Here is a 13,228-nt window from a genome sequence, read left to right on the forward strand (position 1 = left end):
TACTGCCACTCAGTGGCCAAAAGCTGCTTTCACTTTCACATTATTTTCATTTTGTTTTATTTTATCTTTTTATTTATTCATTTAATTATTGTGAGTGCAAACAAGTGTGTTGAGTTATGTTTTTGAAGGCCATATTCTATATTTTAAATAGATTTTGTTGAGGCACAAATTAAGAAGTAAGTCTATGTGTTACTTAACGTGCTATTTCATCATTCATCATTGTCAAATATAAATCTGTACGCTATATATAGATCTATACATGTATATGTATACGTGTACACAACCACCAACTTCATGCATACATTACCCACTCAATATTTATTCCTTTGCACTATTTCTTTACAATTTACAGAAACACTTGTATATAGACATTGTATGTTGTTGGTCATTGGTGATATATATATATATATATAGTTTATTTTACCTGTCTTTGTTTAGCTTTATTGTCCTTGTTTTTAGCTGTATGTCTTATTTCTAAATGTATAGCTGACCCTACAGGAATTCAATTCAATTCAGTATAACTTCATTTGTTCCTGTAACGGCATTTGTATGAAGCAGCTCACCGCTCACGTCAACAAATACACAGACAATAGAGACAGTAGAAGAACAGTGTTAATCACAAAGCTTAAAAACAATAAAAGGCTATAAACTTATAAAATTATAATTGGAAATTATTACAACGTGACCTGCGCGCATTTTGATATCCTTATAATGTTATTACCACAGAGAACAGACTGCTGTAGCTTATTGCTTCCCTTTATATTTCATATTAGGTAGGCTGTACTGTGACTCACACAGGAGGAAATGAGGCCTATGTTTGGAGGCTGTGTGGAGTATGAGCTGCACTCTCAGCTCACACGTACGCACACACACATAGTCGTGTTTCCATCACTTTCGGGGACATTACCTAACCCTTACCCTAAACCTAAACCTAAACCTTAACCAAGTTTTCAGCCTAAAATTTTATTTACGTTATGGGGACATGCATTTTGTCCCCAAAAAGAAGGCGAGTCCCCACAATGTGACTGTGTATAAACAAATTTATGGCCCCACAACATCGGTAATACCCGCCCACACACACTCAGAGGCAGGTCCGCATCTCCTGTCTGCTTGTCCCCATCAGCAGTGACAGGAAGCGACTGTCGCCGCTCGTTTTTTTCAAGTCGCGGTGTTGCATGTTTGATTTGAGCAGCTGCCAATGTTTTAATCTTATCTTAGAAAAATAAAACTGTTTCGGTTTCTTTAATTATTTAACTTATGCATATAGCTTAATTTAGTTGGCGAGTTTGAAAGTTATTATAAAAGATACATTTGTCGAAAGAAGGAATTTAAATATTCAGAGCTGGAGATGACTTCTGGTGGTTTGGGGCTCACCGGGGGTTTGGGTCAAGACATAAGCCAGGAGGAGCTGGACTTTTCCGACCTGTTTCTGTATAATCCACCAGGAGAAGATTTTCCTGTCGGCTGTGATAAAGGTGTGTATGCAGTAGTTATTCTGAGACTATCTCCAGAATATCTCCTTTCAATTACATCCTGTTCTTTTCTTAGTATTGTATTATTAGCCTATAAAGAATCAGAATAAGAATCAGAACTACTTTATTGATCCCCGAGGGGAAACTCTGAGCAGCTGTAACTAAAGAGTTTCCCTCGGGGATCAATAAAGTATTTCTGATTCTGATTCTGATAAAGATGGTGGCTTTGTGTTGAGTTTGTATTTAGCAGCATTAAAGTGGCTTTGGGATATCCATCAGTAAGTACTTAGCTGTCAGGTACTGATGTTATACTGATCACCCTCTTTCACTGTCATTAAGTAGGAAATCACCTAGAGTCTTCTTTCTGTTGCAGAACTATAGAACCATAGAAAAATAAGTAGGCCTATTTGCTGTCTTTGTCAGTTTAGTGGAGTTAAAATGTTAAAAATGGGTTTTTCTTCTTGTTATTTCACTTGGATGTTTGAGCTTCATTGTGCAGAATGATGAATGTGCAGATTTTGACACATTCATCTGCTGAAGGAGGAAAGTTTCTCTGTGCTCACCTTAAATCTGAGTTTAACACATGGACGTACAAGCGGATTTAGTGACATCAGAATCATTTTTTTTGCCATGTAGGTTTTCAGATACAAAGATACAAGGGATTTGCCTTTGTATTTTGGTGCATAACAATAAACATAGTAAGAGAAAAGAAAAAAAAAAAACAAGTACCACAAAAGTCAGGAATCATTAAAAAAAAAGTAAAAATTTACAATTAAAAAATGTGAAAAAATATGAGTCAGATGTGATCTTTACGTTAAGTGTCCATGGGGCGGATAAGAGTCATTGTCAGTGGGGGTCCTTGTTGGTGAGGCCAGCTGCAGTTGGGAAGAAACTCTTCTCGAGGCATGAGGTTCAAAACACATCATAACTAGTTTGGAGCCAATCGCTGATGCAGTATGTAACTTACAGAAGTATGATGTGGAAGCTTCCAGTGCACATACTCTGAGAATGGACTTTTCGGTGAAGTAGGATACATCTTGTGTCCAGCAGTTAAACTTTTAAAATTAATAATATTTCCATTTTCATAGAGGGTGAAGTCGAAGATGTAATTTTAAGAATTTTTAATGAGCTAAACCATTTCAGACACAAATTATTATTACATGCAGAGTATTTTTAAAACATGTCTGGAGGGTCTCTAAGTTATCTCAGGGTAGTAGTAGAAGTCAGGTAGTCAGGTACTTTGGTCTTGTGTGCACAGATTAATCCTCACTTTGGTTATTGACAGATGCCTCAGGTGCTCTCCTTCAGAACGGCAACCAGCCTCCTCTGCTGGTGGTCGACCATCAGACTGCGTACATCTCCAGCTCCAACCAGCCACACTCCAGTCAGGACCCGTCCTCTCACAGCCCAACCACAGAACACCTGTCAGGGGCAGCGTTTGACTCCCTGGGGCTGGCATCAAGACCAGGGAACATCCCTGCTTCCAGCCCCAGGATTGAGATCACTCCGTCTGGTGACTCTCTCAGCTCTCAGACCCTGGAGCCAAGCCCTCGCACCAAAGCTCTGGGAGCCTACAGGGAGTGTGTGAGCCCTGCCAGCAGTAACTCCTCCACAGGCTGGCCTGTAGAGGCATACTCTCCCTTGGCTTCACCGTGCGTCTCCCCTTCTAATGGCGCCAGCTGTGGCATGGGGTTGTCCGGCTTAGACCTCTCCTCGGGCCTCCAGGGCATCCACACTTCTTCTGCCCACTCCTCTCCAGGAGCCTCACCTCACAACAGCGTCACGGACGAGACCTTTCTCCTGCCCCAGCACCAACGCACCACCTCATCGCTTCCCCACCAGCGCTCCCGCTCTGCTTCGCCACATGGAAAGCGCTGCTATGACCAGGCCCACTCCTGTCAGGGAGGCACTCCCATCAAGCAGCGCTCCCGGAGCCCCAGCCCCATCCCCTCGCCCCATGAGCAGCAGGGGTCCTACTACCTCCCCCAATACCAGACCCAAGTTGAGTTCCAACCCCAAGCTCAGACCTCCTCCCCGGGCCTGGAGGAGATGCTGAGCAGCCTCAGCTCCAGTCTGCCTTCTGCAGTGGTGCGAGATGCACATGGGCAGGCCCAGAGACAGGACTGTGTGTATAGAGAGGGGTATGACTGGGCCACTGAGCAGGAGAGGATGGGCAGGGCAGGAGCAGAAGTCAAGTCTGAAACCTTCTACATGCTCCCAGCTGTGTGGTCTCCTCCTCATCCAGTCCACCACGCAGCATTTGGGTGTGTTGTTTGTCCTTTCTTATTACTTACAGAGAATATATGTCTTTCTAATGAGCTCAGATCTGAGCATAAATGACCAGTTATGAAGTACACCATTTAATTCACTATGAAATGAAATATGATATGGTACAAGTTTTTGACATTTTAGAACATATTTTTCATATTGTCTTTCTCTCTCTTGTCTTTTCCTCAGTGGTCTCTCCGTGGCTCCGCTTCCGTCTTTAGAGTGGCCGTTGCCCAGCAAGTCCGGTCAGTACGAGCTTCTTATCCAGCAACAGCCCAGATCTCACCACAGAGCTCACTATGAGACCGAGGGCAGCCGCGGAGCTGTAAAGACATCTAACGGAGGGCATCCAGAAGTTCAGGTGCTATTTTTTATTTTTTTTTCGTGCCTATAGGGTGTGGAAAGAAGGAAAAGCAAGCAAGAAAGAAAGATCAATCTCACAATGAAGTAACTGATGTTGAAAATGTTGTAAATAAAGGATGGTATTTCCCGGATTATGTTGTGTTTATATATAGCCAACAGCCATGCAAATGAATGAAAGAGCCTCACGTCACTACTCCCACAAGGACATGCACTGTTTCAATGTGCTACAAAATACACTAATAGTTATAAATCAAGTATATTGACATATCATACATTGGTACATGGGTCTGCTTTATTCACTGCTCTGGTGGGTTAATTAATAAGCCGTTACTGTTGGTTTTCCTGGCACTGTTGTGGACTATGCAAAGCAGTGTTCTTGCTATACCAGTTAGATAGTGACCTGTGAAATCATCCCCACAGGGAAAAGAAATGTATTGTGCAATGTAAATTTGTTCTCTGCAGTCATGGACATTAATGGTATTACAGTGAGTTTAATTCAGTGTGAAGCATGCATTAAATCACCTTTGTTTCCCTTATTAGCTCTGCGGGTACCAAGGCACAGCTCCACTGGGGCTGCAGATCTTCATAGGAACAGCAGACGAGAGGCTCCTGAAACCCCACGCCTTCTACCAGGTCCACCGCATCACCGGGAAGACCGTCACCACACCCAGCATGGAGAGGATGATCAATGGGACCAAAGTGTTGGAGATCCCTCTGGAGCCAAAGAACCACATGAGAGTGGTGTGAGTAGCACAGAGACACGTGTGTGTGTGTGGGATACATGTTAACCAAAAATGTCACACATAAATCACAGATGCTTTGAATATGTGGCAACATCCATCACTACTATTTGCCTGTGACCTCATGCCTATTAAGTATCTGCAGTCACTACTGTGATGTTTTTGTGCTTCATCTCACAGAGTTAGATGCAAAGATACACTAAACTGAGTCATCAGTACTGTGCCATCTGTTTTCTTTGGATTTTTTATTGATAAAGTTTGAGTTTCTGTGCTAATTTCTCTTTCCTTTCTATCCTCAACCATGGTGTTGTCTTTTTTGCTCCCAACAAGTTTCTGTTGCTGCTGATGGAAACATTAAATGCATCACTTCCTGTGTGCCAGATAGTTTTTCCAAGAAAGACCTACGAGACACTAGTTGTTTACAGCAGCAAATGCTTTGATGAACTTGACGTGTGTCGACTCACTGAAAAATAGTAGTAATGTAATTTCTTATCAAAATATCACAGAACAAAACTAGGTTGAGGTTATGTGACTAATTGAAACAGACACAGATTATATCAGGTAACTATAGTTTGACTGCGACTGTGTGTGAACCGAAAAAGTCTTTAAGACAGATTTTAAAGAAAAACTAAGTGACAACGTTCCTAGCGGAGCATTTATGCATTATTTCAGAACACTTTTTAATCGTATCTGTCTTTTCTTACATTTCACAGGATTGACTGTGTAGGAATCCTGAAGTTGAGAAATGCCGACATCGAACTGAGGAACGGTGAGACGGACATTGGACGAAAAAACACACGTGTGCGTTTGGTGTTTCGTGTCCACATTCCTCAGCCTGGAGGCCAGCTCCTGTCTCTTCAAGTTGCCTCCGATGCCATTGAATGCTGTAAGGAGTGTTTGCTTCCCGATGAGCTGAATTTTGCTTCCTGTCGCTGGGTCATGACATCTAGTATTGTAGAACCTGCAGTTTTATATTTATTTATTCATACTACTATTTATATCTGTATGTGTAAACTTAAGGGACAGTTCACCCCAAAATCAAAAATAGATATTTTTCCTCTTACCTGTAGTGTTATTTATCCATCTAGATTGTTTTGGTGTGAGTTGCAAAGCTTTGGAGATATCGGCCGTAGAGATGTCTGCCTTTTTTGAATATAATGGAACTATATGGCAGCGGTGGATGGCCACCCACCTTTGGGTCTGGTTCTGCTTGAGGTTTCTGCCTCTTAAAGGAAGTTTTTCCTTGCCACTGTTGCCAAGTGCTTGCTCATGGTGGGATTTGTTGGGTCTCTGTAAATAATATTATAAAGAGTACGGTCTAGACCCGCTCTATAGGAAAAGTGCAATGAGATAACTTCTGTTATGAATTGACGTTATATAAATAAAATTGAGTTGAATTGAATATGGCACTCAAGATGATCCACAGATTTGTTGTTTCAGTGTCATGTAGTAACGTGACAGTTTGCATGTATTTTCTTTCTACTGATAGTTCCTACATGAAACTGCTCATGGTAGAGGAAAGATGTGTATTTTTGATTTTGGGGTGAAATATGCCTTTAATGCCTTTTCAAACTACTTAAAAGTATGTATATATCTTCCTCCTACAAATGAAAAATTAAATTCATAAGTAATAAAACCGCTAAAGCTCTACTTGATCTGGTATGACCAGTAGCTTATGGTGATTAATGTTTGCAAACTTTAAATAGCTATTGCTGTGTTGCTGAGTTTACTAACTTTATGACTCTGCAACTGTTTTATCCTTCAACATTATCACATAATTGTCACTTGTGGCCAAAAGTTCCATTTATACTTGATGTTTTTTTTACCTCTGTGTGGTCTTTCATACAGCTGTGTCTTCCTGTTTCCTCAGCCCAGCGCTCTGCTCAGGAGCTCCCTGCAGTCGAGAGGCAGGACCTGGACCAATGCTCAGTACTTGGTGGTCAACAAATGGTCCTTACTGGACAGAATTTCACATCTGACTCCAAAGTGATATTCTCAGAGAAGACACAAGGTGAGGAAGAGATGTTTTTGCTTAGTAATCTAATTGTCTGGTCATTTTAACTATCTCCGTACCTCTGATTAGAGGTACTAAAGATAAGCCACAACAAATAATAATATTGCACTTAAAAGAAGTAGGCAGATTGTGTTACCATCGGACAGAGCCAGGCAAGCAGTTTCCCCCTGTTTCCAGTCTTTATGCTAAGCTAAGCTAACCAGCTCCTGACGGTATCTTCATATACAAACATGAGTGTTATCAATCTTCTCATTTAATTCTCAGCAACAAAGTGAATAACTGTATTTCCCAAAATGTTGAACTATTCCTTTAATACATTATGCTGTATACCTTGTTATTATGAAAACTCTTGATGTGTGTGTTATATTGACCTGTGATTATTATGTGTGTATATCTGGACTCCAACCAGGTTTCTATGATTAAAATAGACTAATATTTTGTGCAACACCCAGATACATCTGTGGCCTCTCAACATCGTGTTCGAACGAATCCACCTACTCATTTAGTATTTGTATTTTCAGATTATTTTCATATCACCCGGGCAACATCAACTTTTCAGTGACGCACATCTTCCTTCAGCCCCCTCTTTTAACTTAGTTGAAACGTTACTGTTTTACTGGAGGTGACAACTTTTATTTATTTCTACATGGAAATTTCGCACCTCGTTATTGCTCCTTCTGCCTACACAAAATTGTTGGGTTACATGGTTTGAGAGCAGGAAGGGTACAGTTGGCTGCATGTAAAGCCTCCCTGTTGCTTGGTGTGGGGTTTTATGCAACAGGATGTGGTTAGACAGACTGATAAAGATTCAGACCCAGAGCAGCGGCTTTGTTTTCAAAGCGTGGGTAGAAAACAGAAACAGCAGGTAAAAACTGAGGTGGGAATGAAACACTAAACGAGACATGTCTAGAAATATAATCACATACTGTACTGAAATTAAAAAAAAGATTGGCATCATCTGATTTCCTACAAATTCATAATTTTTCTTCAAATTCTTTTTTTCACCCTATCAAACATACTTTTTAAAAGCAATAGTTCAACATTATGGGAAATTCCCTTATTTGCTTTCTTCCCGAGAGTTAGATAAGAAGATCAATACCACTCACATTTATGCCCGGCAAATATAAGGCTACAGCCAGTTAGCTTAGTTTAGCACAAAAAACTGGAAACAGCCTGCCAAAGGTAACAAAATCTGTCTATCCACACCTCTAAAGCCCAGAAAGAGTTCAGCATATAACTCTCAGTAAAACCCCAACTTGTTGTTTTTACACTTTGTTTTTTGTATGAACCAGGCCAGCTGTTTCCCCGTCTCCAGTTTTTATGCTAAGCTAAGCTAACTGGCTGCTGTCTGCAGCTTCATATTTCAGACCTAAGCATGGTATCAATCGTCTCATCTAACTCTCGTCAAGAAAGCAAATAAGCATATTTCCAAAAATGCCAAACAACTGCTTTAAACTTACAGTGCTTTAATGCCTATACACTGTATTCCCTCTTCTTTCAGATGGGCAGCAAATCTGGGAGGTGGAGGCCACTGTGGACAGAGACAAAACACAAACTGTGAGTTAACTTCCACGTATCTGTACTGACACATGCATTAAGGCATCATTTTACAGAACCAATTACTTTGATCTGAAACACACAAGCGAAAGATTTGGGGTAGCTTATGCCTCTCTGTTTCAACATGACAGTTTGTCTGAAGCATGATCTTTTTTCTGCTGTGTCGCAATCCCCGTCTAGAACATGCTGTTTGTTGAAGTCCCTCCATATCGAGAGCGGACCATTCCCCACCCAGCCAAAGTCAACTTCTACGTCATCAACGGGAAGAAGAAACGCAGTCAGCCTCAGCACTTCATCTACACTCCTGTGACAGGTATATATCTATATTTCAGGTATAATATATATTACAGGAGGAGGAGGGGTACCTTGAATGTTTGAGGTTTGGGAAGGTGACTGGAAGGTCAATAGTTCCCACCCAAGAGTCAGCAGGGAAAGTCAAGGCTGGGGACGTGAGGAAATAATAAAAACAAACATTAAACAGGTTATGATTTTTCTAATGAGGCAAATGTGTGAACAAAGTCACAAATCTCTTGATTAAGTCAGATTTAGAGAATACAGGAAATAGCAACACTTTAATCTAAGATCTTAGATCTTAGATCTAAGTGCTATACAATTAAAGGAACATTTCAACCTGAAGACAGTTTAACACAGTTAAAAGCCACTTCTAGCTACAAGGAGCGTCTTTCTATGATCCTCATTTACACTGACAAGAAATCAATCAGTCAGTAGCTGTTAGCAATGAACTGCAGCCACAACAAAGGTTTTTGTGTAGGGGGACAACTCTCACTTGCTCTAAAAGGGGAAAAAGTCATTCCACTATTGTTTTCACTAATGCTTATTCCACCTACATGTAATACCCACAACTGAAATGTAGACTCACACTTTAACTCATGTTGATAAGCATTTTAAGAAACAAAGGACAGCTAACAGAAGTAGAAAGTGAAAGAAATGTGAATTACAATGCTTCAACATGAGATATATTGGTGGAATTTTCCTTAAATTACCCAGTCGTTGTAACATCTTAGGAGTCAGTGAAATTTTTTAGCCGTGTTAGCAGCATGGCTCTATGGATGGCAATGACGGTCTGTCGGTTGGTTGTTAGCATGCTGGTGTTAGCATTTTGCTCGACGCACCACTGTGCCTAAGTATAGCCTCACAGAGTCACTAGTGTGGCTGTAGACGCTTAGTCTTGTTTCTGTACTTCTGTACTCTTATCCGTGAGCTAATGATAGATCTACACTGATCTGTCTCATCTTCCATGGTCAAATCTTTGTCTTTGTATTCTAGCCATTAAAGCAGAACCACTGGATGACTACCAGTTGAATTCATACGGCTACTCAGACAATCAGTCTCTGACTGGCCTGTCAATGAAGTCACTCTACCATCACCTGGAGCAGGACAGCAACCTTCAAGCCTTGAATGTTTCTCCAACACTGTACCATCTAACCACTGTAGACCCCAGAGCCCACGTGATAATCCCTGATCTACTCGATGACCAACCAGTCTATTACCAGTCCAGAGCCGGCACTCTGATCAACAGCCCCGCGCTGTACCACGCTGCAAACCAGCGTTACAGCAACTGTGGTAGTGTCCTCCTCGGTGGTTCCCTAATGGCTTCCCACCCTGCCTCCACTCCCAGCCAGTGTGTCAGTGCCAGAACCCCTGTGGCCAAACTGGACGGAGGTCCTCAGGTTGGTGATTCATTCGAGGCCTGTTTGATGTCAAGACATCAGAGTTTTGTGCAGACAGCACTGCCACTGGGAAAGTCACTACCTTCAAGATACGTCCAAGGTCAAGCTCAAGGGAAGGCTGGAAGCCGAGTGGAGCCAGGCGGCCAGCCTCTGATCCAGATTGGCTCTGGTAGAGGAAACCATGAGGAACAAGCTCCAGAGAGGGTCACCGTCAAACAAGAGAACCTCCGCTATGCTTACCTGGAGGATGGTGAGTATTACTGTTATATCCTGTTTTCCTAAAGGGGTCAGTATGCTTCAAACGAAGTGCTGGTGGGAATGTTGAACAGTGTCTGAATCCCCCCATCCCTCACATCTTACCCACATCAGTCTGTCTGTATGTCTCAGTGTGTCTGTTTGTAACTGTCCAAAACCGATACCACCAATGCCTTTGTGGAGAGACAGACTGAAAGTGTGTGTCGTTATCCACATTTGAACAATAATCACATCTCACCCCTCTCAGTGAGGGCAGGGTTTTCAGCCATTGAGTGTGGCTGTTCTGAACAGCTAAACCATTTTGCCCTGTTCGGACAACAGGTCATATGAACTAGTTTGTTTCAAGTGTACCCCAGCCTTAATCTGTGAGTCTTTATGTTCTGTATTGGAGTGTAATATTTTTAATTTACAACTGTATCGAGAGTAACTGCCAACGCATTCACACTATCTCTCAATTGGTCAGTAACTTGGGGCTGTTTGGTTTCTAATGAATGTGTTTCTCTCCCTGCCACAGGTTTTTTGGTTATAAAAAGTCCTTGACAAGCCAACAGATCACTGAAATGTTCAGCTGAGTTTTAGAAGATACTGCTTCACCAAACAATTTAATAGGGGAATATGAACAAAAAACACACAAACTTTAACTTTGAAGTGACATATTGAAGCCTGGCAGATAGGTAATTGTGGTCCAATCTGCAAATGCATTCAAGCACACTGCAACTGTTCGCTTGCAAATCCTGCCTTGTGGTTTTCATTTGGGCCTTTCTATCCACTTTCCTATCTCTTTCGGTCTCGCGCTCTCTCTCTCTCTCTCTCTCTCTCTCTCTCTCTCTCACACACACACGCAAACACACACTTGTAGAGCTTTGTGAGCATACCCAGTCTCATTTGAAATAAATCTAATACAACTTGCTTATGATTCCTGATGTATTTGAGGATGATCAAGGAGAAAAAAGCAACACCACCATGAAGTGAGAGAACAAGAGATTAACCTAACCTTATTTGCTGTGGGACAGAGATTCTGTTTGCACCTCTGTGATGGCAGACAGGAACAGGAAGTTTACTATATTGGAAAATACATGCAGACACACCTGTAGTGAAAAAGGCAGTAATGTCCTTTGTTCTAGTCTCTGATACAGACTGGGGTAATAGTGAAATTTTAGGTAACTACAACAATCTGTTTTACTGAGCATCAGAAGCAAATTAACCAATATACACTGCTGTTATTATGTAAGTATTTCTATTAGTTATTGTTTCTTGAGATTATATTTAATATTGATAATATTTTCATTATTTTTGTCAAAAGATTCATATGCAACAACCGTGCTTCTTTTTGTTAAGAAAGAGATCCGTGATCAGTCCAGAAGCCATTGCACAGAAATCTGTGCAAATAAAACAGAGACATCTAGTGGACTTTGATGTAATTGCAATACTCCACATCATCACTGCAGAGATTGCAAGCCATTAATGTCCCAGGTTTAAGTCCGGCCAGCGACCTTTGTTGCATTCCCCACCTCTCCCTCCCCTCATTTCCATCTCTTTACTGTTGACGCCCAAAATCTGACTTTGGCGACCCCTACTGGTAGTATTAACAACAAAACACTGTTGTAGACAACATAATCAAACAAGTAACTCGAGGATGAATGAGGTAAAAGTAACACCAGTGTTGATTGAAATCTTCTCTTTTTTTTTCACAAACAAAAACATATGCCATCAGAATTTTAAAAAATCTACACAAAGGGGTTTTGAATATAAAACTAATGCATATGAAACATTAAGATGAATTCCTTTAAAATATTACATAAAATAAGCATCTTGTCTTGTTTTATTACAGCAACGTTGTGAACATTAAAGTTACTCACCCCTATTTGTAATGTTTTCCAGTGAATGACATCATAAGAAGAGACCTGAAAGGCCACAATGGAGAGTGATCCTGGAGGCCTGCAACAGCCCTGAAGTTTAAAAGCAGTACACATAATATGTCGACTTCAGGAACTATAAATATAAAAACTTGATTGTCTTGGACGAAACTTGTACTTGTAAGACTTGCAATAAAAAAATATGAACCAGAGTGTTGGCAGACATTTCAGGCAAACAATAGAAACGGATCCACTATAGGCTTATGTTGACTTTATGTCAGGATTACATCGTGTTTCTGTGGACCTAGGAAGGGTGGTGGTTCACTGGGCAATTTTACACACAAAAAAAAACTCAGCTCTTTGTTAGCCTTCAATATTGCCATACAGTTTAGCCTTAGCAAAGATAGTAGAACATGTGTCATATCTTATACTGTGTATCAATTGTGTTTTGTATTTTAACCTGTTTGACTTCTCTATGTTCACGTATTTGTACAATTGCTCGTTGTAAGCATGTATAAAATATTTTATATTAAAAGAATTCTGTTTATATGAATCAGTGTGTTTGCATTAAGAGCAGGGATGGACTGAAGTAAATCAAATATTCTCAACACACTTTTTTTTATAAAATTACTGCAACTGCCTGGCATGAAAGTTATTATTCATTCAGTTACCATTTTCAAGTTAATTTAATATAGAATTTCTAAGATGAAAAAGCAATGTCTTTTCTGAAAAATATCTTACTTCTGTTAATAATGCAGGCAGTTTGTTTTATGATGATTATGAAATAGATACCAAAATAGTGTAGGTCAAATCAGTAATACAAAAATGTCCAAATACTTAGTGTGTTATATTCACAAAGACACATATTAAGTTTAAAACGTACTTTTAAAGTACTCTCTGAAGAATCCTCTTTGACTGTTGAATTGTTGATGCAATGCCATGGAACAGTTTTTATGTCTAAATACTTAATGTTTCAGTCATTTCAGTTATGAGCTTTAGCTAAGTGGGCTAA

The 13,228-nt window shown here is 40.5% G+C and overlaps 1 protein-coding gene across 2 annotated transcripts; it reads left to right on the plus strand.

Annotated features, from left to right (window-relative positions):
• Positions 1-1,121: 1,121 nt before the first annotated feature.
• LOC122884853 (nuclear factor of activated T-cells, cytoplasmic 2-like) lies at positions 1,122-12,769 on the plus strand. Of its 2 annotated transcripts, XM_044215299.1 has the most exons (10): positions 1,123-1,475; positions 2,758-3,736; positions 3,930-4,101; positions 4,644-4,846; positions 5,557-5,729; positions 6,714-6,854; positions 8,359-8,414; positions 8,595-8,727; positions 9,702-10,355; positions 12,242-12,769. In XM_044215299.1, the coding sequence occupies exons 1-10, from the start codon at positions 1,349-1,351 to the stop codon at positions 12,286-12,288; spliced, it is 2,685 nt and encodes an 894-aa protein (XP_044071234.1). In that variant the 5' UTR covers positions 1,123-1,348; the 3' UTR covers positions 12,289-12,769. The 2 variants fall into 2 exon arrangements, with proteins under 2 accessions (XP_044071244.1, XP_044071234.1); XM_044215309.1 differs by lacking the exon at positions 9,702-10,355 and having other exon boundaries at positions 1,122-1,475.
• Positions 12,770-13,228: the final 459 nt, after the last annotated feature.

This window comes from Siniperca chuatsi, linkage group LG2 (assembly GCF_020085105.1).
Source record: "Siniperca chuatsi isolate FFG_IHB_CAS linkage group LG2, ASM2008510v1, whole genome shotgun sequence".
NCBI lineage: Eukaryota > Metazoa > Chordata > Actinopteri > Centrarchiformes > Sinipercidae > Siniperca > Siniperca chuatsi.

Coding starts and splice junctions, on each gene's coding strand:
- LOC122884853 (XM_044215299.1), top strand. CDS start 1,349: ATGACTTCTGGTGGTTTGGGGCTCACCGGGGGTTTGGGTCAAGACATA. Junction 1,476..2,757: donor TCCTGTCGGCTGTGATAAAG/GTGTGTATGCAG, acceptor GGTTATTGACAG/ATGCCTCAGGTGCTCTCCTT. Junction 3,737..3,929: donor GTCCACCACGCAGCATTTGG/GTGTGTTGTTTG, acceptor TCTTTTCCTCAG/TGGTCTCTCCGTGGCTCCGC.